Below are 24,208 nucleotides of genomic sequence, written 5' to 3'. Positions count from 1 at the left end.
TTTATCCAACCTCCCTGTGGGGCCAGACTAGAGTCACCATCACTCCGCTAGCCTCAGTGCTGGACGCAGCCTGAGTCCATCCCTCCCCACCGGGCCCATCCGGCCTGGACTGTCCCCCCTTGGGGTCTGCCCAGCACAATGGGGCCCCTGGATTAGCCGCAGTCATTTGCCCGGCATTTCAGCAGCCCAGGAACTGGGCGATGCCAGGCGGGTGAAGCGGAGGCTGAGTGAAACCGATGACTTTCAGAGCTAATGTATCAACTGGTGTGAAGGCTGCTCCGAGCAAAGACTGGGAAACCAGGACTCTTGGGATCCATGCCTAGCTCCGGGAGAGCCAGGGGAGGGACTGGGAGCCAGGACTCCTGGGTTCTGTCCCCAGCTCTGCCACTGCCTCACTGGGCATGTCCCTCTTTGTGCCTCAGTTTCTCTGCCCCCGTGAAATGGGGGTTAATCTTGCTGGTGGAGCAGAGTCTGCCCTGCAGTTGGATGCCCCCCAGCATAACTCCCTTTCCCTGCAGTTGTGCTCCCTGACCCAGACACCCAGAGACTCAATGGCATGACACGAAAGAGAGATTCTCTGTCTCGGCCTGGTTCTATCACAGACCCTGGCTGGCTGGCCCCATACACACCATCTAGCTACCTATCTAGCCCCATAAACCCCTTTATCTATCTATCTATCTATCTATCTATCTATCTATCTATCTATCTATCTATCTATCTATCTATCTATCTATCCCCATACACCCCCTCTATCTATCTATCTATCTATCTATCTATCTATCTATCTATCTATCTATCTATCTATCCCCATACACCCCATCTATCTATCTATCTATCTATCTATCTATCTATCTATCTATCTATCCCCATACACCCCATCTATCTATCTATCTATCTATCTATCTATCTATCTATCTATCTATCTATCTATCTCCTTCTCTCCAGATCTATATCTATCCATCTCTAGCTATTTATATCTCTCTCTATATATATCTCCTCTCTCTCTCTCTGGGTTGTATCTGAAACACCACCCGTCTCCTTCTCCCCGCCCCGGAACTGAGGGGTCCCCCCACCCCAGGGAGGAGAGATGGGGGGACGGTACAGGGGCTTCTGCATGTAGGATGGGGTCCGAGTGAATGCTGGGGGGGGGGGGCTGGGAGTGCAGTATGGGGAGGTGCGTGCAGGAGCTGGGGTGGGGGCTGCTTGGGAGGGATGGATGTGCCATGGGGTGGGGGCTACGTATGCTATCGGGGGTGTGTGTGCTATCTGGGGGGGGGCTGCGTTTGCTACCCCTGGGGGGGCGCTATGGGGTGTGTGCTATCCGGGGGGAGCGGGGGGGGGGCGCTGTGTGTGCCATCGGGGCGGGGCTGCTTGTGCTATCGGGTGTGTGTGTGTGTGAAATCTTGGGGAGTGATGTCCTATCGGGGGGGCGGGGCTGCGTGTGCTACCCCTGGGGGGGCGCTATGGGGTGTGTGCTATCCGCGGGGAGGGGGGTCTGTGTGTACCATCGGGGCGGGGCTGCGTGTGCTATCGGGTATGTATATGTGAAATCTTGGGGAGTGATGTCCTATCGGGGGGGCGGGGCTGCGTGTGCTACCCCTGGGGGGGGCGCTATGGGGTGTGTGCTATCCGCGGGGAATGGGGGTCTGTGTGTACCATCGGGGCGGGGCTGCGTGTGCTATCGGGTGTGTGTGTGTGTGAAATCTTGGGAAGTGATGTCCTATGGGGGGGCGGGGCTGCGTGTGCTACCCCTGGGGGGGGCGCTATGGGGTGTGTGCTATCCGCGGGGGGGGGGTCTGTGTGTGCCATCGGGGGCGGGGCTGCGTGTGCTATGGGGGGTGGGTGGGTGTTAACCAAGAGAGAACTCGCTGCCGCTGGTCCCAGCCAATGAGTCGGGTCCCGTCGCTGGGGGGCCGGGGGGGGTCTGGGGGGGGGCCGCGGGGCAGCTGGACCCAGCCATCACACACGGGGGGGGCTGCAGAGGATCCTTTGTTTTTTTGCATATTGTAGGGGGGAGAAGAAACAAGACCCCCCCTCGAAAAAAACCCCGCCTCCCCCTCCCCCCCCGTAATAAACCCCGGGTTTAAATAACCAAGGACATTTAAAGGACCAGCCAGCGCAAGGCTGCAGTTGCCGCTCCTCCGGTTCCTTCCTTTTCTCGTTCTTTTCCTTTTTTTATTTTCTTCTTCCTCCTTTTCGTTCCCCCCCCCCCGTCCCCCCTCGTTCTCTCCTCGCCCCCGGGCCAAGACTCGGCTCCTTCTGTTCATTTCATTGTTTGGTTTTCCCTCTTCGTTTCCATTCCCTCCGCTCTCCCTTCTCCTCCGTCTTCTCCCCCCGGTCCGGTTCTCCTCCCTTGTCCCTTTTCTCGTCCACCCCCCCTCCTTTCTCGCCTTCCTTTCTTCCCAGAGAGGCCGAGAACAAGAGGACCCCCCCTGCTCATCTCCCCCACACTGCTCAGCCCCCCTGCTCATCTCCCCCCCGCTCATCTCCCCCCCGCTCAGACCCCCCCGCTCAGTCCCCCCTTGCTCAGCCCCCCCGCTCAGCTCCCCCCCCTTGCTCAGCCCCCCCGCTCAGCTCCCCCCCCGCTGCTCAGCCCTTCCCCGCTCAGCTCCCCCCCCCGCTGCTCAGCCCCCCCCTCCCAATCTGCCCCCCTCCGCCGCTGGACCTACACACATCGAGCCCCGATCCTCGCCCGGGATTTGGCTTTTCAATCGGTCCTCCGGATTTCCCTCCCCCCGCTCCTCGGCGCTGATCCGACCCCACCCGGGGCGGGGGGCTGGGGGGGTGCGGGCCGGCGGCTGGAGAGCTCAGCCCCACGGCCGCCCGGCCCTGCAGCGGGAGTGCCCGCGGCGCTGGAAGAATGGTCACCGTAGGTATCTGGAGGGGTTGGTTGGATGCGTGGGGGGGGGGGGGGGGGTTGACTGATATCGGGGTGCGCGTCTTTTGGGGGGTGTACGGTATAAATCCCCCCCGCCCCAGTCCCTGCACTGCGATTTCGGCTGGATCTCGCAGCCCGGTCCCCAGTTGGCTGTCAGGGGTTGGGGTGGGGATCGGGGTGAAACGTGGGTGTAAAGGTGCCAGGGTGGGGGGGGATCCCCTGGATCTACAGAGGTCTGGCCCCATAGCGCGCGTGGGGCAGAGCTGTGGGGCGAGCTAGGGCATGGCGGGGGGGTGAGAACAGGGCTCAACATGGAGACAGGCAGCTGCAAAGAGAGTGGGGGGGGGTCCGTGGCGGTACGCGGGGGGGGGGTAGCCGGGGGGGGGGTCTGGAGATGGGCCATACGCGGGGTCTCTGGATCTGTAGGACTATTTCCCATGCCAGTGAGGGGCTAACCCGCAGGGCGGGGGGTTTCTGGGGGGGCGTTTCTGGAGCCGGGCACTGATGTCAAATCTACCCCGGGTGGGAGCGTGTCTGGGGATGGAGGGATCGTATGTACGGCGTGAGTGTGAACTCTACCGGGGGGGGTGGGGGGGTAGAGAGCGAGATGTGTGTGTCTACACACGTACGGCTGGAGGATACACTCTGGTGTGTGGATCTCCGGGTATGGCTGTCTAATGCACCCGGCACATGTATGTTGTACCCTTTGTGTGGGGGTGTGTGTGTGAGTGTCGGCGTGTGTGTGCTGATGGGTGTGTGTGTGTGTCAGTGTGTGTCAGTGTGTGCTGATGGGTGTGTCAGTGTGTGCTGATGGGTGTGTGTGTGTGTGTGTGAGTGTCAGTGTGTGTGCTGATGGGTGTGTGTGTGTGTGTTGGTGTGTGTGCTGATGGGTGTGTGTGTGTCAGTGTGTGCGCTGATGGGTGTGTGTGTGTGTGAGTGTGTGTCAGTGTGTGCGCTGATGGGTGTGTCTGTGTGTGTGTGTCAGTGTGTGTGTGTCAGTGTGTGTGCTGATGGGTGTGTGTGTCCGTGTGTGCGCTGATGGGTGTGTCTGTGTGTGAGTGTCAGTGTGTGCTGATGGGTGTGTGTGTGTGTGTGTGTCAGTGTGTGTGCTGATGGGTGTGTCTGAGTGAGTGTCAGTGTGTGTGCTGATGGGTGTGTGTGTGTGTGTTGGTGTGTGTGCTGATGGGTGTGTGTGAGTGTGTTTTGGTGTGTGTGCTGATGGGTGTGTCTGTGTGAGTGTCAGTGTGTGCTGATGGGTGTGTGTGTGAGTGTTGGCGTGTGCGCTGATGGGTGTGTCTGTGTGTGTCAGTGTGTGCTGATAGGTGTGTGTGTGAGTGTGAGTGTGTAGATCTAGATATATGGATATAACCTCATGTTTGCATCTTTATTACTTGCGATGCACGAATGCCTGAGACCCCTCCAGAATCAAGATCAGGGCCAGGCGCTGCCCAGACCCCGCCCGAGATGGGGCCCCCCCATTGTGCCAGGCGCTGCCCAGACCCCGCCCGGGATGGGGGCCCCCATTGTGCCAGGCGCTGCCCAGACCCCGCCCAAGATGGGGCCCCCCCATTGTGCCAGGCGCTGCCCAGCCCCCGCCCGAGATGGGGGCCCCCCATTGTGCCAGGCGCTGCCCAGACCCCGCCCGAGATGGGGCCCGCGTGTGGTGCCAGCCGCTGGGCGCTGCGGAGACGCGCAGGGAGAGACAGACACACAATCCTTCAGAGCTGGGTACATTTTTGTGCGTGACGGGAGAGCAGCTCCTGCAGAATTGCCTTTCTCTGGGTGCTGAGACAGCAGCTCCCCCCCCCGCCCCCCCCCATCTCAGGCTGTGCAGGAGGAGAAGCCAGCCCGGCTCTGAACAATGGGAACTGACAGCAGGCTGGCTTTGGGAGGATGGGGGCTTGGTCTGGGACAAGCTCCCCCCCCCACACACACACTCAGGTTTTGCATTTGCAAATTGTAAATCCTGGGTTTTTTCCCAATCCAGTGTCTCTCCCTCCCGAGGTCATTTAAAACCCAGCCGCTCTCCTGCGCCCCACACGGGCGGGCTGGCGGTGCCAGGCGCAGCACCCGGGGTCTCAATTCCCCCGCCTCCGGCTTGCCAGCTAATTTAGGAGCCTTTTAAAAACCATCCCCCCCCCCCCCCGTTGAATTGCAGATTTGAGCCACCCTCCTAGGACACCCCCCCCATCGTGTGTTTGCCGTTGTGCGGCTCGCTCTGCAAGCCAGGCCTCTGTCTACCTAATTTAACATCAAACCCCCCCCCCCCCCCGTTTAATTTTATATTGTTTCAACCTCCCCCCTCCACACCAGGGGCCTCATGTGCTATGGGGCAAGGGGGCCCCCACTTGGTTTGCCCTCCCCCAACTTTTCATAGATCTCTATGGGGCACTTCCCCCCCCCACCGCCCGCCCCGCAGACTTGCACGTGACCCCCTAGAATAGGGTGATCGGACAGCAAGTGTAAAACATCAGGACAGGGGGTGGGGGGTAATCGGTGCCTAGACAAGAAAAAGCCCCCAAAATCGGGACTGTCCCTATACAATCGGGGCATCTGGACACCGTACCCTAGAGCCGTAGGCTGGGATGGGTCAGTGAGAATAGGCCGGGCCTGGTCCAGGAGTAGGAGTCGTTGTGTCTAAACCATCCAAGCCGGATAATGTTCTGACCCGACCGTGTCCCCCGCACCTTGATCCCCCCCCCCCGGCCACTCCTGGTGTTGCCCTTGTCCTCAGTCTCTCCCTCGCTCATTTCAACGGCCACAAACCACCCCCCCCACCCCCCCCACCCCGGTTTCTTTGAAGATCCTGCTGAGCCAGCGAGGGTGTAGGCCCGAGCCGGGGTGGGGGGCTCGGCGCAAACCGCTTCCCACTGGCGCTGGTCCCCGCGCGCGTTAAGATCATCGTAAGCCCCCCCCCACCACCACATTTTGAATTCAAGGTCGGTTTGAGAGCCCCTCCCCCAACAGAGAGACACTTTTCCGGAGCGACAAAAGCCATTTTGACCTTGCAGCGATTCCGAGGCGCCTTGGGGCCCAGTAATTCGCTGTCCCCTCGAACATCCCTCTTGTGGGGGGGCGGGGTGTGCAGAGAAAGGGGAGCTGGGGGTGGAAAGGGAGGTGTCGCAGAGGGAGGAGGGGTGGATTTTGGGGACCCCTCATGGGCCACAGCCCGGTCTGGACAGAGCAGTGGGGGGCCGGGGTTGGGGTGGGGGGTGGGATGGAGGAATTTGGGGAGGTCCCCAGTGGAATATGCCATGGGGGGGAGGAGAAAGGGGGGGTGGGCAATCTCTGGGGAGCCCCCAATGGAAGCTGCCCCCCTCTCTCCGTTCCCGTTAGCGGTGCTTTTTGTGTCATGGGGGGCTGCAGGGAAGGGGGCTGGGGGGGCAGAAATGCAGCAGAGAGGGGATGTGTGTGTGCATGGGGGGGGCTGCAAGGAAGGGGGCTAGGGGAGCAAGCAATGCAGCAGGAAGGGGATGTGTGTGTGCATGGGGGGGTGCAGGGAAGGGGGCTGGGGGGCAGCAATGCAGCAGGAAGGGGATGTGTGTGTGCATGGGGGGTGCAGGGAAGGGGGCTGGGGGGCAGAAATGCAGCAGAGAGGGGATGTGTGTGTGCATGGGGGAGGCTGCAAGGAAGGGGGCTAGGGGAGCAAGCAATGCAGCAGGAAGGGGATGTGTGTGTGCATGGGGGGGTGCAGGGAAGTGGGCTGGGGGGCAGCAATGCAGCAGGGAGGGGATGTGTGTGTGCATGGGGGGGGTGCAGGGAAGGGGGCTGGGGGGCAGCAATGCAGCAGGGAGGGGATGTGTGTGTGCATGGGGGGTGCAGGGAAGGGGGTTGGGGGCAGCAATGCAGCAGGGAGGGGATGTGTGTGTGCATGGGGGGGTGCAGGGAAGGGAGCTGGGGGGGCAGCAATGCAGCAGGGAGGTGATGTGTGTGTGCATGGGGGGGTGCAGGGAAGGGGGCTGGGGGGCAGCAATGCAGCAGGAAGGGGATGTGTGTGTGCATGGGGGGTGCAGGGAAGGGGGCTGGGGGGCAGCAATGCAGCAGGGAGGGGATGTGTGTGTGCATGGGGGGGTGCAGGGAAGGGGGCTGGGGGCAGCAATGCAGCAGGGAGGGGATGTGTGTGTGCATGGGGGGGTGCAGGGAAAGGGGTTGGGGGGCAGCAATGCAGCAGGGAGGGGGTGTATGTGTGCATGGGGGGTTGCAGGGAAGGGGACTGGGGGGCAGCAATGCAGCAGGAAGGGGATGTGTGTGTGCATGGGGGGTGCAGGGAAGGGGGTTGGGGGCAGCAATGCAGCAGGAAGGGGATGTGTGTGTGCATGGGGGGATGCAGGGAAGGGGGCTGGGGGGCAGCAATGCAGCAGGAAGGGGATGTGTGTGTGCATGGGGGGTGCAGGGAAGGGGGCTGGGGGGCAGCAATGCAGCAGGAAGGGGATGTGTGTGTGCATGGGGGGGTGCAGGGAAGGGGGCTGGGGGGCAGCAATGCAGCAGGGAGGGGATGTGTGTGTGCATGGGGGGTGCAGGGAAGGGGGCTGGGGGCAGCAATGCAGCAGGAAGGGGATGTGTGTGTGCATGGGGGGGTGCAGGGAAGGGGGTTGGGGGCAGCAATGCAGCAGGAAGGGGATGTGTGTGTGCATGGGGGGATGCAGGGAAGGGGGCTGGGGGGGCAGCAATGCAGCAGGGAGGGGATGTGTGTGTGCATGGGGGGTGCAGGGAAGGGGACTGGGGGCAGCAATGCAGCAGGAAGGGGATGTGTGTGTGCATGGGGGGGTGCAGGGAAGGGGGCTGGGGGGGCAGCAATGCAGCAGGGAGGGGATGTGTGTGTGCATGGGGGGTGCAGGGAAGGGGGCTGGGGGGCAGCAATGCAGCAGGGAGGGGATGTGTGTGTGCATGGGGGGGTGCAGGGAAGGGGGCTGGGGGGCAGCAATGCAGCAGGGAGGGGATGTGTGTGTGCATGGGGGGGTGCAGGGAAGGGGGCTGGGGGGGCAGCAATGCAGCAGGGAGGGGATGTGTGTGTGCATGGGGGGGTGCAGGGAAGAGGGCTGGGGGGCAGCAATGCAGCAGGGAGGGGATGTGTGTGTGCATGGGGGGGTGCAGGGAAGGGGGCTGGGGGGGCAGCAATGCAGCAGAGAGGGGATGTGTGTGTGCATGGGGGGGTGCAGGGAAGGGGGCTGGGGGGCAGCAATGCAGCAGGGAGGGGATGTGTGTGTGCATGGGGGGTGCAGGGAAGGGGGCTGGGGGGCAGCAATGCAGCAGGGAGGGGATGTGTGTGTGCATGGGGGGGGGGTGCAGCAGCTGAGTTTGTGTTTCTTAAAGTCACAGTGCAGGTGGCTTAGCCGTGGGGGAGGGGGAGCCCCATTTCTTCCCCCTCCCACGTGGAGGGGGGAGCAGTTTGGCGAGCTGACAAAGACGTGTGAAGGGGCGGGGGAAGCTGGGGAAGAGCCAGAGTTGGCTGGGGTGGGGGTGGGGGCTCTGCCACATCCCCTGCCTTTGGAGCAGGGACCCCCCCACGTTGCCTGCCCTGTCCCCCTCCGTGCACACACAGCGAAGAGCTCGGGATGGGAGGGGGCTTTGTGCAGAGGGGATGGAAACGGGAGGGGGCTGGTGTGTTGCTATTCCTGGGGGGCTGGTGTGTTGCACTGGGAGGGGGCTGGTGTGTTGCTGTTCGTGGGGGGGTGTGATGTGCTGGGGGCTGGTGTGAAGTATTGGGGGGCTGGTGTGTTGCTCTGGGGAGGGGCTGGTGTGATGCTGTTCCTGGGGTGTGTGTGATGTATTGGGGGCTCGTATGATGTACTGGGGGGCTGGTGTGTTGCACTGGGGGGCTGGTGTGTTGCTCTTCCTGGGGGGCTGGTGTGTTGCATTGGGGGGCTGGTGTGTTGCTCTGGGGGGCTGGTGGGTTGCTATTCCTGGGGGGCTGGTGTGATGTATTGGGAGGCTGGTGGGTTGCTGTCCCTGGGGGGGCTGGTGGGTTGCAATCACAGGGTGGGGGGGTGGTACATCCTTCTCCCCCAGGGGTGCCTCCAGCCTGGACCCCGCCCTCCCAGTCTCATCTCTCTCCTTCCCCTTGGGCTGCCAGTCCCTGGGCAGCGCTTTGAGCCCCCAGAAAATGGCTGCTAAGCAGGCACTCCCTCCCTGCCCTGCCCCATGGGGAGATGGTGGGGTGCCTGGGGCAGCCCTCCAGTGATGAGCTGAGAGCCCCACCCACCCTGCTTGGGGAGGCCTCACTCTCTGGGGGGCCCTGCATCCCCAGCCCAGGAGGAGTGTCTGGGGAGGGAGGATCCTTGGGGTGAGGGTGGGGGATCCCATGTGGCACAGGCCCGGTGGTGAGCCCCTGCTGCTGCCATGGTACCCAGGAGTCCTGCCTGACGCCCCCCATCCCCACCTGCCCTGGAAGGACCCAGGAATCCTGGCTGAACCCCACCCCCCATCAGCACCTGGCCTTCCTCAGCCCTGCCCCATTTCAGTCCCTTTCCAGTTCCCTGCAGGGCTCAGCCAGGGCACCTGCTACTGGCCCCGGTGCTGGGCGGGGAGTGGGTAGAGCGGGGTGGGGGTGTGGGGCTGAGAGTCAGGACTCCTGGGTTCTATCCCCAGCTGCAGCTCTGGGCCCTGGGGGGATGTTATTGTCCGATACTCCCGGCTGGGTGTCATCCTTTGTTCTTTGCACCTTTATCCCTTCCTAGAGCGACGGGGGGTGGTGGTGGGGGAATATCTGTGCCGGTCAGGCTGCCCTGCCCCCTCCATGCCTAGCTGGCCTGGTGCTGCCCGGAGCCAGGCCCCCCTCCCCAGGCTCAGGGCTCTGAGGTCCCTTCTGCACAGAGCCCACTTGGCTTTGGGCTCAGGGTCCTCAGTGGTCCCCCCCAGCCCCATGGGACCCCTCTCTGGACCCCCAGAGCTCAAATGTAATGAGTTCCTGCAGCAGGATGTGAGCATGTGTGGTGGGGAGCAGGGGGCTGTGGGTTGGGAGTGAGAGGCACCGGTGGAGTTGCGGGGACCCCAGGGTGGGGTGAGCAAGTAGGACTTGTGTCATGAGTAGTGTGTAGGACGTGGGGTTACTGGTCCACTTTGTGGTCATTAAGGATCCAGGACTCCTGGGTTCTCCCCCCGCTCTGGGAGGTGAGTGGGGTCTAGTGGGCTAGAACAAGAAGGCAGGGCTCCTGGGTTCTCTGTGCCTCAGTTTCCCATCTGTACACTGGGGAGAATAGCACTGCCTTGCCTTGTGGGGTGGGGGTGGGGGTTAGATAAGCACCTGTTGTTGGAGTATCTGACTCCCCCATAATAAGGCACCTCCCAATCTTTATCCTCACCCCCACCCCCATGAGGCGGGGCTGTTATTCCCATTGTACAGATGGGGAAACTGAGGCACGGAGTGGCTAAGGCCTTTCTATTGGAAGGTAGGAGCCTAAATACCTTCATGGCTCTGGTCTAAGAGCAGGGAACTGAGCCCAGGGCTCCCAGGGCAGAGGTCTAACTACTGGGCCCAGCTTCCTGCCTGGCAGCCCCGACTACGCGTGCATTCATTCCCCCTCCATGGGCTTGGCTGGCACCGTTCTCCCTCCCTGCTCTGCGCGCCCCAGGGCCTTGCACCCTAATCTGCTCTGGGGTGGGGGGCTGGGCTCCAAACGCTGTGCCCCCCACAGCAGCTGTGCAGTGCCCTGGGGGCCAGAATGCGCCAGACCCCTCCTGAGGAGCTACCTGCCCCCCAGCTCCCAGTGTGCCGTCCCTGCCCCTGGGCATCAAGTGAGTCTCGGTGCCTTCCCCCCAGGCCTGGGGCCCTGTGTGAGGGATCTGTGGGCACCCGACTCTCCTAGGATGCCGCTGAGGCTGGGGGCAGGGCAGATTCCCTGAACCCCCCCTCACTCCCCCCCACAATGGCCCACACAGCCAGGGCTGGGCTCAGCCTAAGGGAGGTTCTTCCCCAAGGCTGATGGAACTAGATAGACCCTGGGCTGATCCCCCAGAGGCAGGTGCAGTTACCCAGCTGCCCCGGGGCTTGGGCTTGCAGAGCTGCAGAGGCCCAGGCTGGGAGCCAGAACCCAGTGTCCTGTGTTCTAGTCCCGGCTCTGGGAGGGGAGTGAGGTCTGGTGGTTAGAGCAGGGGGTGCTGGGAGCCAGGACTCCTGGGTTCTAGCCCCAGCCCTGGAAGGGGAGTGGTGTCAAGCCCCAGAGCCCAGGGCGGTTCCATGCTGTAAACAAGCCCAACGCGGGTGCATCCCGTGTGGCTCCTGGCCCTTCGTCACGTTGCCCGGGGCGACCCGCAGCTGGGAGATTTGCCCTCCCCCCCAACCCGGCTACGGTGCTGGGGAGGATCAGTCAGCAGCAAGAGATGCCCGCTCCCCTCCCCTGGCACTGCCTGGGGGAACATTCGCCTGCCAGAGCTTCTAACAGAACCCAGGAGTCCTGCCTCCCAGCCCCCACCTCTGCCCACCCACTGGACCCCCAAGTACCCCTTCGTGGCAGGGCGAGGGGCTGAGAGCTCTAGGGTGTCCCCTGCAGGCGGCAGCTTCTCCCTCTGGTGGGGATGGGGCCAGGCTGGCGGCTCTTTCCTTGGCTATGCAAAGGTGGGGCTGGAGGGGGAAGGGCTCAGGGGGATACAGGCAGGGCACATCCAGCAACTGGGGGCGGGGGGAGGATGCTCTGGTGGGCAGATTGGCAGCACCCTGCAGTATGAGGCTGCAGGATCGTTGTGTGGGGGGGAACTGAGGGTGCAGAGCAGCAGCTGGAGGGGGTGGGGTGGGGGACTGTGAGGAAACAGGGCAATTCCTGACATTCCACCCCCCCTCCGGATGAAAAGCCCTCGCCCCCGGATGAAAAGCCCTCCAATTCTAGCCTGGAGGCAGCAAGCCCGGCCCCCCCAGCCGGGCGGGTTCTCGTGGGGTGGTGTGCGGCACCAGTGACTGGTGGCGTGACACCCTGGCTGGGAGGGGCACCCACTTGCCCTGTATCCAGACCCCCTCCCCAGCACCTGGGCTGCTGGGACCCAGGGCCTGGCCGTCACATTCTGGGAGCCAGGAATCCTGGGTTCTATCTTCTGCTCTGGGAGGGGTGGGGAGGCCTAGCAGTTAGAGCGGGGGGGGGGAGGGCCTGGGAGTCAGGACTCCTGGGTTCTATCCCTGATCTGGGTCAGGGCAGTGCCCAGCATGATGGGAGCCTGATCTGGGTTTGGTCTGGCACAATTGCGGAGGGGGGGGAGGGCTCGGACTCCATCTTGGTTGGGGTCTGGGCAGCGCCCTGCACAACAGGGCCCTGATTTTGGTCAGACCCTCTGTGGAGCTTTGCACCGTCTTAGTGGTTTCCTGAGAGGTCCCAGGGTGAGACCTCCAGGGTTCCCGGCCTTAGGTCTCGCTGCGAGTGTGTCAAACCCCAGGTGGGTGGGGGGTCTTAGGGGGCATCAAGGTCAAATTTTAGCCACCTCCCCACCCCTCCTTACTCAATGTGTCAACTCAGCCAGGCAGGGGCTCTCTCTCCATTTTGAGCCTGAGCAGTGCCCCGAAGAGGGGACCCTGATCTGGGTCTGGGCAGTGCCCAGCACAATGGGGCCCCGCTCTTGGTCAGACTCTGTGCGGAGCACCCCCGCCTCTCCCCCAGCATCCTGATCTGGGTTGGGGTCCGTGCAGCACCTGGCATGATGCTGGGCCCCCATCTCAGCTAAGGACCGCCTTTGCGAAGTGCTTTGAGATCTGTGGCTGAAAGGGGCAATACAACAGCACTGCTATAACTGTTGTTTCCCTTGGGCGTGGCGCACTCTTTGGTGAGCTCTGATGGGGCGTGAGCAGAACGATCGGTCCTGCTGGGCGAGAAAGCAGGAGTCTAGGAGGCTTTGGGGACGGTACAATTCTCAGGGAGTCTGTGCGTAGCAAACCAGATTCCAGCAGCGCCAGGGTTCATTTTGTCTGCGCCGGCTGGGCTGTGAGGATGCAGGATGCTAGCTCTGTGCCCCTGGGCGATGCGCGTCCTGAATGCGCAGAAGCGTGAGACATTATTGCAACGAATGTTCTAATCGGCACCTGTGGTTAATCGATTTGGAGCTGGCTCTTTCTGAGCGGCGAGAGCTCTTTTAATTGGCACGACAGCTGGGCTAGTGCATCGGTCACTGAAACGGCTTGACATGCTGTGTTGGAACAAAAGCATGGTCCAGTGATTAGAGGAGGGCGTGGGGTCTCATGGGTTAGAGCAGGATGTGGCTGGGAGTCAGGACTCCTGGGTTCTGCTCTCAGAGCCTCCCCACAAGCCTATGGGATTTTGAGGGAGTCAGTTCCCCTTTCTCGTCCTCAGTTTTCCCAGGTCAAGTGCCGCTGGTGTAAAGCCAATCAAGGGAAGAGTTTTTGCACATCCCCAAATGCCACGTCAGGCTGTTAGTTGCGAACTTTGTCCCAGGGGAAACAGCCGAGGCCCCGTCTGGACTTCCAAATGCAGAAGTGTTTCTACATTTCAACCCCAAGCCATTGAAAAGCGCAGGAGCGACTTAAAAATATCCTGAGATTTTGAAAAAAAAACCATGGTGGGAGCTTTATTTGTCTTCTGGCTTCGGAGCCATGGGGAGGTCGCATTTTTTGGCCTTTGTCCATGAGGGCTAGAAACTGACGTTGGGTTTTGTTTTCAGTTGGAAGCTGAGGGTCCCAAAGAATCCCATGACTCCGGGAGCTGGGGCTTTCTGGTGAACCCCATTGAGGGGGCAGCCCTGGGGACTGGATGGAAGCAGAGGGCTTTGGCAGGGTTAACTGGGTCCAGAAACACCTGCCCTTTTTGGTGAGGACCTGAAGTCCTTAGAGCCAGACTTCCGAGCGCTTCCAGTCTCGGGGTACCACAGCACCATGGGCCTCTGACGGTCGGGATGGTGTGGAAGTAATTATTGAGGCGGGGCTGATAGCAAGACGACCAGAGCCAACAGTGCGCTGGGGGCTCTGTAATGTTCTGTACTCAAGAACCACGTCGAAACAGGGGGCAGTGAGTAGGGGTGATTTTCCCTCTGTATGAAGCATGGGTTAGAGTGACACTGTGTCCAGTTAAAGAACATAAGAAAGGCCACACTGGGGCAGACCAATGGTCCAGTGTATCCTGTCTTCTGACAATGGCCCGTACCAGATGTGAGTGAACAGAACAGGGCAATTAGCACATGATCCGTCCCCTGTCGTCCAGTTTAGGGACACCCAGAGCTCGGGGCTACATCCCTGATCCTCTTGGCTAATAACCATTGGTGGACCTGTGCTTTGGGAATTTATCAAATTCTTTTTTAACTCCATTATACGTTTGGCCTTCACCACACCCCCTGGCAGTGAGTTCCGCAGGTTGACTGGGCGTTGTGTGAAGAAGAACTTCCTTGTCTTTCTTGTAAACCTGCTGCCCGTTAATTTCATCGGGTGACCCCTGGTTCTTGTGTTACATGAAGGGGCAAATAACACTTCCATATTCACTTCCTCCACACCATTCGTCATTGTGGAGCCCTCTATCCTAGCCCCCGGGTTGTCTCTTTTCTAAGACGAGCAGGGGCCCGGTCTTTTCAATCTCTCCTCACACAGAAGCTGTTCCATCCCTTTAATCATTTTTGTTGCCCTTCTCTGTATTTTTTCCAGTTCGAACATATCTTTGTTGAAATGGGACAGCCAGAACAGCACGAGTATTCAGGGTGTGGGCGTACCATGGATTTATTTCGAGGCGTTATGATATTTTCTGTCTTATTATCTGTCCCTTTCTGAATGGTTCTTAACATTCTGTTCGCTTTTTTGACGGCCGCTGCACATTGAGTGGATGTTTTCAGAGAACTCTCCACAAAGACTCCCAGATCTCGCTTGAGTGGTAACAGCTAAATTAGCCCCCATCATTTTGGATGTATCGTCAGGCTTATGTTTTGTGAGGTGCTTTACTTTGCGTTTATCAACATTGAATTTCATCTGCCATTTTGTTGCCTGGTCACCCAGTTTTGTGAGATCCCTTTGTAGCTCTTCGCAGTCAGCTTTGGACTTATCTGACTTGAATAATTTTTATCAGCTGCAAACTTGGACACCTCCCTGTTTACTCCCTTCTCCAGATCATTTACGAATACTTTGAACAGCACTGGTCCCACGGCAGATCCTTAGGGGACCCTGCTCTTTACTGCTCTCCATTCTGAAAACTGACCATTTATTCCTACCCTTCTGTTTCTGATCTTTTAACCACTTACTGATCCATGAGAGAGCCTTCCCTCTTATCCCATGACTGCTTATTTTGCTTTAGAGCCTTTGGTGAGGGACCTTGTCAAAGGCTTTCTGAAAGTCCAAGTACACTATATCCACTGGATTCCCGTTGTCCACAGGCTAACTGACCGCCTCAAAGCATTGTAATAGATTGGTGAAGTGTGATTTCCCTTTGCAAAAGTCATGTAGACTCTTCCCCGGTGTATTGTGTTTCTCTGTGTGTCTGATAATTCTGTTCTTTATCAATTTGCCTGGTACTGAAGTTCGGCTTACTGTAATTGCCAGGATCACCTCTGGAATCTTTTTTAAAAGTCGGTGTCACATTAGCTATCCACAAGTCATATGATCCGGAGGCTGGTTGAAGCGATAGGTTACATGCCACAAGTAGTTCTGCAATTTCATATTTGAGTTCCTCCAGAACGCTCAGGTGAATCCCACCTGGGCCTGGTGACTTATTACTGTTTAGTTTATCAGTTTGTCCCCAAACCTCCTCTATTGACACCTCAATCTGGGACAGCTCCTCAGATTTGTCATCTGAAAAGACTGGCTCAGGCGTGGGAATCTGCCTCGCATCCTTAGCCGTGAAGACTGATGCAAAGAATTCACTTAGCTTCTCCACAATGGCCTTGTCTTCCTTGAGTGCTCCTTTAGCACCTCGATCGTCCAATGGCCCCACTGGTTGTTTGGCTTCCTGCTTCTGACGTACTTAAAAAATCATAATTTCGTTGCTGTTCGGTTTTGTGTCGTTTGCTAGCTGCTCTTCAAATTCTTTTTTGGCCTGCGTAATTATACTTTTACACTTGACTTGCCAGGGTTTATGTTGCTTTTTATCTTCCTCAGTAGGACTTGACTTCTGATTTTAAATGATGTTTTTTTGTCTCTAATCGCCTCTTTTACTCTGTTGTTTAGCCATGGTGGCATTTGTTTGGTCCTCTTACTGTTTTCTTAACATTTGGGGTATAAATATACTTTGAGCCTCTATTATGGTGTTTTTTAAAAGTTTCCATGCAGTTTGCAGGCATTTCACTCTTGTGACTGTTCCTTTGAATTTCCACTTAACTAGCCTCATTTTTGTGTGGTTCCCCTTTTTGAAGTGAAGTGTTACTGTGGTGGGTTTCTTGGTATTTCCACCCCCCAACAAAGATGGTCCATCTGGCTAGTGCTGGTGGGCTCATATTAAAAAGGCTGCAGGAAAAACCAGAGAGGGTGCAGAGAAGAATGACAAAAATCATCGGATCCGAGGACTGGAAGGGACCTCGAGGGGTCACCTAGTCCAGTCCCTGGCTCTCAAGAAAGGACTAAGTATTATCTAGAACAGGGGTTCTCAACCTTTCCCTTTGTAGGGCCTGCCCGACGTGCTATAAAAACTCCATGGCCCACCTCTGCCACAGTAACTGGTTTTCTGCATATAAAAGCCAAGGCCAGTGTTAAGGGGTAGAAAGCTGGGGGTTAAGGGGTAGCAAGCAGGGCAATTGCCCAGGGCCCCACGTCACAGGGGGCCCCCTGAAGCTAAGTTGTTCCGGCTTCTGCTTCAGCCCCAGATGTCAGGGCTCAGGGCCCCAGGCTTCAACCCCATGCAGTTGGACATCGGCTTTCTGCTCTGGGCCCCAGCAAGTCTAACACTGGTCCGGCTTAGTGGACTCCCTGAAACCTGCTCGCGGCCCCCCAGGGGGCTCTGGACCCCTGGCTGAGAACCACTGATCTAGACTGTCCCTGACAGGTACTTGTCTACCTGCTCTTAAAAATCCCCAATGTTGGAGATTCCACAACCTCCCTGGGCAATTTATTCCGGTGCATAACCACCCCGACAGTTAGGGCGTTTTTCCTAATGTCCATCCTAAACCACCCTTGCTGCAATTTAAGCCCACTGCTTCTTGTCCTATCCGCAGAGGTTAAGAGGAACAATTCTTCTCCTGCCTCCTTGTAACAACCTTCTGTGTACTTGAAAACTGTTCTCATGTCCCCTCTCAGTCTTCTCTCCAGACTAGACAAACCCAATTTTTTCAACCTTCCCGCATAGATCACGTTTTCTAGACCTTTATTCATCCTAGCAACAAATCCACTAAGGGCTGGAGAAAGAAATGCCTGACGGTGAAAACCAGTGGGTTGGTCTGTGCTTTTAACATTTTTGCTGGCGTCGCTCTGTTGAGTAGGCGTGTGGAAAGCCGGTAACTGACGGAGTTGAGCCGGCGCACGCTTTAGTGTAGACACAATTGTACGGCTGCGAAAGCTCTCGGGGGACTGGCATCAGCTATACCAGCAAAAGCCCTGTTCTGCTGGTAAACGCCGGGTTTCCATCCGTTTGCTGGTCTTGCTCGTGATTAGCCATGGGAACAAACTCCCCCATGGAGGATTCCTGTCTGGCAGCTGCTTAGTCAAACACAAGTGGCTGGGCTCAGCACAGGGCGAATTCTCGGGCCCGTGGGACAAGGTAGATGGCCCCTTCTGGTGTTAGAATAGATGATGCTCCATAGATGCCAGCATGGAGTGGAGGCGACCGATAGCTGGGGGGCCCACTCAGACCTGATGGACCTTGGGGAAATGGACCTCTGGGGGCCCAGAGGCCTGTTAGCAAATCGAAGCCCCCTCAGCACCTCCTCTGTGCCAAGCGTTCTGTCCAACAGGAGGCGCTAGCTTGTGGACTGTCTATCCCCACCGTGGAGGCAAGAGAGAGAATCTGACGAGATCTTTAACCCAACAGCCCTTGGCCGAGCGAGATCCAGCTTCAAAACAAGAGATGGATTTAGGCTGGGAACAACGAGGCCAGTTTTGCCCAGCGAGGGGCATGAACCCGGAGGAGCTGCCTGCGGGATGGGACGGTTTTTGCATCGCTTGGGGTCTTTAAATCCCAACTGGGAATCTTTTGCTAAAAGAGATGCTGAGATCCCTAGGAGGTACAGCCAGAAGGGACCGTTCTGAGCATTTAGTCTGACCTCCTGCATTGTGTGGCCCAGAGAAGCCACCCAGCTGTTCCTGCACTGCGATTCTGACTCACTCACCCACCAGATATGGGCTGGGAGCAGCGGTGGGAGCCTCTGGAGGTCAGGCTAGAGGATCATGCTGGTCCGAAAAGTCTCTGGCTGTTGCCTGAGGGCTGCATAGTCTGGCATGGGGAGAAAGAAAAGCTTTGGGGGCAGTGGAGGAGTCGTCTCGCAAACATCGCCACTGAAATACTTGGAGCCCGGGAGCCGAAGGTCTCAGGGGACGCGGGCAGAGGCAGAATGGCTGCATGGGGACGCCTGTTTCCGGGGCCACTGGGATGCTGCCTGGGTACGAGAAGGCAGCGGTGGTAGTCGGGAGCGGTCCGTGGCGGTACCTCTGGGCACTGTGGGGCTCGGGGGTGTAATGAGGCATCAGATCACGTGACTGTTTCAGGAGGGCCTGTCTGGAAGGCAGGAGGGCCTAGTGGTTAAGACACTGGGCTGGGATGCAGGTGCTCTGAGTTTGAGTCCTGGCTTTGCTGCAGAGGTTCTGTGGCCTCAGCGTCAGGTTATCCAAGGCCCTGCACCAGTGGTGGGAGTCAGAGCACTGAGAATCTGCCCCCAAACTCTCAGAGATCCCCTCAGTCAAACAGGAGTTAACCCTTCCCCGTGCTAGTGAGCGGGTGAACAACTGAGGGCAGGGACTGTGTGTCTGGGCAGCGCCTGGCGCGACGGGGCCCTGGTCTGGGTTGGGGCCTCTAGGTGCTATCATAATACGGCGGGCCAATAGCACCCTTTCATTCTGCCTGCCACGTGGTGGGTGCAGCTGGGGAGATCTGAACGGGGGGAAGGGGGTTGATCCTAGCGGACTATCCTAGGGCTCAGCATACGGGCTAGAACTCAGACGTCCTGGCTCGCTGTCTATGTACCCTCCCCACTAGGTGCCAGTGCCCTTCCAGACAGGGGACCAGAACCCAGACGTCCTGGCTCCCAGGCCTCCCCATGACCCCCAGGCCCCCCCTCCCCCCGCGGCTCCAGGAACGGAACCCCGGCGCTCTGACCCCCGGCCACATCACTAACACGCTGGCTTGGCTACCCGACCCGTCTCGTTTTCTCGCCGATTGTCTCCCTGCGCCGTAGAGCTCCCCTGACATGGGGGGGGGGTGGCGGGGAGCGGGGCGGTGGGGGGCGGATGTGTGGGAGAATAGCAGCGCTCCGTGGCTGGCAGCCCGGTGCCTCCTGTCGCCTGGGCGCTCAATGCCCCATTGTCCGCAGGGCCCGGGGCCAGCATTGTGTGTGCCGGGTTTGTCTCTGCGTGGGGGGGAAGGGGAGGGGGCGTTTCGCTCCTTTCTCGCCTGCCTGCCTGGCGCACAATGGAGGATTATCATACCACGGATGGCTTGCTTCGCTGCGGAGACGGGCGAGGGAGGACAGGCCCGGGGTCAGGACTCCTGGGTTCTATCCCCGGCACTGGGAGCAGAGGGAAGTGGGGTCTAGTGGTTAGAGCAGTGGGGGGAGCTGGGAGCCAGGACTCCTGGGTTCTGGCTCGGTCTCCGGGAGGGGAGTGTGGTCTAGTGGTTAGAGCTGGGGGGGGCGGGAGGGGGGCTGGGCATAAGAACTTGATTTTAAAATGGCCCTTGATGGAGGGCGGTCCGGCGATTGTCATGCCACGGCCACAGGGCGGTTTCTCCAGCTGGGGAATGGGGATATCAGCTTTTCCCCCCCACAAACAATCTTGAGAGGATCTTAAAAAAACATAAGATTTTTTTTTAAAACCTCAGTCCATGTGGGGTGTTTTCGCTCTGGGTGCTGAGCCTGTGGGGGGCACGTTGTCACACCTCTCGCGACACCCGCCAGGGCGTTTTGGTGGCCGTGAAAGCTGGGATTCCCTCGTCAGCCCCATGACTTGAGCAGCTGGGGGAAACACCAAACTTTGCCAGTGTTCGCAAAACTGCAGCTGTGGCATTTAAAGGGGATCGAGGGTTAGAACACCTGGGCTCTGGGCCCAGCCCTGGGAATGCGAGGGGGCCTCATAGAGGAAGGGAGACTGTGGACACCTAGATCGAGCCCCAGCTGTGGGAGGGGAGTGAGGTCTAGTGGGTAGAGCAGAGGAGCTGGGAGTCAGGACTCCTGGGTTCTAGTCCCAGCTGTGGGAGGGGAGTGGGGTCTAGTGGTTAGAGCATGGTTTTTGTTCTCACTTCTGCCCCAGATTTGCTGTGTGATACTTCTAAAAAAACCACTTACTTGCTCTTGTGCCTCAGTTTCCCCAGCAGTATCATGGGGGACCCCTGCCCCCCTTTTCTGGCATATCTATTAAGGCTCTGAGCCCTTTGGGCCAGGATTGGTTCTCCCTTTGGGCCTGTGCATCACTCAACACCCGGAGGCCCTGATCTTGGTCAGGGGTCTGTGCAGCGCCCGGTGCAATGGGGCTCCGATTTGGCGCGAGGCCTGTCATGGTGGTGGGTGCATGGCAGTAAGATCGGCGTTATTTGGCTTTGGCATTAAAGCCAGTGGGAAAAAATTCTGAGGAAACATTTTTTTCCCCATTGGGATATGCTGAGTAGAAAGTGAAATGTTCTGCGGAGACAGTTTGATTGCCACAGACGTCCTCTGGAAACTAGGCAGGACGCGGCTGGAACCAGATCACCCACCCAGCTCCTCCACAGCCAGCTGGGCAGACTGCCCCGAGCCGGGCACACGGGGGCTGGCAGGTCAGGGCTCCCAGGTGTCCCGTGGGGCAGACTGCCCCGAGCCGGGCACACGGGGGCTGGCAGGTCAGGGCTCCCAGGTGTTCCGTGGGGCAGGCTGCCCCGAGCCGGGCACACGGGGGCTGGCAGGTCAGGGCTCCCAGGTGTTCCGTGGGGCAGGCTGCCCCGAGCCGGGCAGTGTTTTCCCCACTTGAAAATGCACCTATAGAATTTTACCCTCATGGGAAACACCCCTATAGAACTTCCTGGGGCTTCCCTAGCAGAGGAGCAGGGTCCCTTGAAACCTGGAGGATCTGGTCGAAAAGGGTTTTCTGTAGGTGCTTTAGAAGGTAATCAACGATTCTCTCCCACTATAGGAAGAGACTCTCCCTTACTGAACTGAATCAGGGTTTCTATCCCTTCTGTAGGTATCTACAGGCCACCTATGGAATTACAGGCTTCTCTCCTTTCCATGGGTATTTAGAGACCCCCCATAGAACTGAGTAGAGACTTTGTTCCCTTCTGTATCTCGAGACCCCCTATAGAATTGAACAGGGAATTCCATCCCGCCTATAGACCCCTCCCAGGGCTATATAGCAGCGGATGGAGGGGCTGATCCCTTCTATAGGGGTTTGTAGGGAGCCTATGGCAGGGGGAGAGGGGTGAGTAGATGGGGCAAGGTTTGGGATACCCTTCAGACCCCCCCGGTCTCTCTGAGGGGTGATGATCTAGGGGAGGGATTTGGAGGGCCAGGGGGGCAAGAGGACCCCCCATCCCCGCTCTGGCCAAACTGGATTAGGGGATGGCGTCTCTGTTGCCAAGTGGTTGCTGAGAGGATGGTTGCTGTGGCAACTGAGGCCCGCGGGCTGGGCCAGATGGCTGTCACGTGGAAAAGGGGACCGGGGGGGGGGGGCGGGGATCAGGCCTGGGGTGTGTGTCTCAGTCCAGCCCCCCTGCCCCCGTGACATATGTTTTCTGGGGGAAGTGGGGGGGCTAAGCTCGTTGTGTGGCGTTAAGGCGGATGGAGCCGGGGGATCATCCTAATTAGGGGCTTAGCCCGGCTAAGCTGGGCCGCGGCCTGCAACTGACACCGCGGCCGGCTGCGCTGTGGCAGGGGATGGCCCCGCCGCCCGCCCGCAGACACAGCTGCCCAAGCCAGGTGGGGCCGGGGGGCTGGGACAATGGCAGGGCCCCAAAGGGGGGCTGCTTCCCTCCTTGGGCCTGTCTGTCTATCGCTCCCCCATCCCTCCATCCCCAGGCCGGCCCATCTGTCTGTCCCCAGCCACTCCTATCTATCTATCTATCTATCTATCTATCTATCTATCTATCTATCTATCCCCTTACACCCCCTCTATCTATCTATCTATCTATCTATCTATCTATCTATCTATCTATCTATCTATCTATCCCCTTACACCCCCTCTATCTATCTATCTATCTATCTATCTATCTATCTATCTATCTATCTATCTATCCCCTTACACCCCCTCTATCTATCTATCTATCTATCTATCTATCTATCTATCCCCTTACACCCCCTCTATCTATCTATCTATCTATCTATCTATCTATCTATCCAGCCCATGCAGAGCAATTCTGCTGACTCCCCCTGCTGCTGGGTGCTACAAGCTCTGCTGGAAGGTGGGGCTCTCTATGCTCCTCAACTCCTATTGGCTCCATGGCAGGAGCTCTGCCTGCCCCCAAAGCCCCCTCTATACCAGGGACCCCCACTCTCCCCCATGCCAGGGGCTCTGAGTGCCCCCCAATGTCCTCACCCTCACACTGGGGTTCCCCACTCTCCTCCATGCCAGGGGCTCTGTGTGTCCCCCAATGTCTCCACCCTCATACCGGAGTTCCCCACTCTCCCCCATGCCAGGGGCTCCGTGCAGCCCTCATTTTACCTCTTCTAGATTTCCGATTTCCACCCCAAATCCCAGGGGCTCTGCCCAGAGGTGCCGAGAAGAGGCCCTGTGGGTCAGAGGCGGTGTTCAGGAACTACCGTGGTGCAGTCGGAGAAGGGCCGGCCGGCTGAGTGCAGGGGCTGCCCACCAAGCCAGGTCACGTCAGCGTCACCCTCTTGCTGCCTCCCCCCCGGGCCAAGCTGGAGTGACCAGAATGAATCTCACAGATTCATAGATACTAAGGTCAGAAGGGACCATTATGATCGTCTAGTCCGACCTCCTGCGCCACGCAGGCCACAGAATCTCACCCACCGACTCCTGCGAAAAACCTCTCACCTATGTCTGAGTTATTGAAATCCTCAAATCGTGGTTTAGAGACTTCAAGGAGTAGAGAAAACCCCCAGGGCCTCCAAATTGGAGGATTGGGCCAAAAGAAATCTGATGAGGTTCAATAAGGATAAGTGCAGGGTCCTGCACTTAGGACGGAAGAACCCAATGCACAGCTACAGACTGGGGACCGAATGGCTAGGCAGCAGTTCTGCGGAAAAGGACCTAGGGGTGACAGTGGACGAGAAGCTGGATATGAGTCAGCAGTGTGCCCTTGTTGCCAAGAAGGCCAATGGCATTTTGGGATGTATAAGTAGGGGCATAGGGAGCAGATCGAGGGACGTGATCGTTCCCCTCTATTCGACATTGGTGAGGCCTCATCTGGAGTACTGTGTCCAGTTTTGGGCCCCACACTTCAAGAAGGATGTGGATAAATTGGAGAGAGTCCAGCGAAGGGCAACAAAAATGATTAGGGGTCTGGAACACATGACTTATGAGGAGAGGCTGAGGGAGCTGGGATTGTTTAGCCTGCAGAAGAGAAGAATGAGGGGGGATTTGATAGCTGCTTTCAACTACCTGAAAGGGGGTTCCAAAGAGGATGGCTCTAGACTGTTCTCAATGGTAGCAGATGACAGAACGAGGAGTAATGGTCTCAAGCTGCAGTGGGGGAGGTTTAGATTGGATATTAGGAAAAACTTTTTCACTAAGAGGGTGGTGAAACACTGGAATGCGTTACCTAGGGAGGTGGTAGAATCTCCTTCCTTAGAGGTTTTTAAGGTCAGGCTTGACAAAGCCCTGGCTGGGATGATTTAACTGGGATTTGGTCCTGCTTCGAGCAGGGGGTTGGACTAGATGACCTTCTGGGGTCCCTTCCAACCCTTATATTCTATGATTCTATGATTCTATGATTCTGCCAATCTGCCCTGGAGGAAAATTTCTTCCTGACCCCAAATATGGCGATCAGCTAAACTCTGAGCATGTGGGCAAGATTCACCAGCCAGACCCCCAGGAAAGAACTTTCTATAGTAACTCAGATCCCACCCCATCTAACATCCCATCACAGGCCATTAGGCCTATTTACCATTAATATTTAAAGATCAATTAATTACCAAAATCATGTTATCCCATCATACCATCTCCTCCATAAACTTATCAAGTTTAATCTTAAAGCCAGATACGTCTTTAAGGATTTGGTCCTGCTTCGAGCAGGGGGTTGGACTAGATGACCTTCTGGGGTCCCTTCCAACCCTTATATTCTATGATTCTATGATTCTTTTGCCCCCATGGTGTCTGGGCAGAATATGTGATCCAGCTCGGTCTGGGCAGGC

General features: G+C 58.2%; 1 protein-coding gene across 9 annotated transcripts in view; it reads left to right on the top strand.

Annotated features, from left to right (window-relative positions):
- Positions 1–24,208, top strand: part of ELAVL3 (ELAV like RNA binding protein 3) — a 47,206-nt gene that overhangs the window by 2,337 nt on the left and 20,661 nt on the right. For 2 of the 9 annotated variants that reach the window (XM_048831768.2, XM_048831767.2), the window contains exon 1: positions 1,945–2,869. The exons of the other annotated variants lie outside the window; for them this stretch is intronic. In XM_048831768.2, coding sequence (XP_048687725.1) covers positions 2,861–2,869 — 9 coding nt within the window. In that variant the 5' untranslated portion in view covers positions 1,945–2,860. Of the gene's footprint in view, positions 1–1,944; positions 2,870–24,208 lie in introns of those variants that run through there. 9 annotated transcript variants of the gene reach the window in all.

This window comes from Caretta caretta, chromosome 20 (assembly GCF_965140235.1).
Source record: "Caretta caretta isolate rCarCar2 chromosome 20, rCarCar1.hap1, whole genome shotgun sequence".
Taxonomy (NCBI): Eukaryota; Metazoa; Chordata; order Testudines; family Cheloniidae; genus Caretta; species Caretta caretta.
This window is presented reverse-complemented; position numbering and strand designations above follow the sequence as displayed.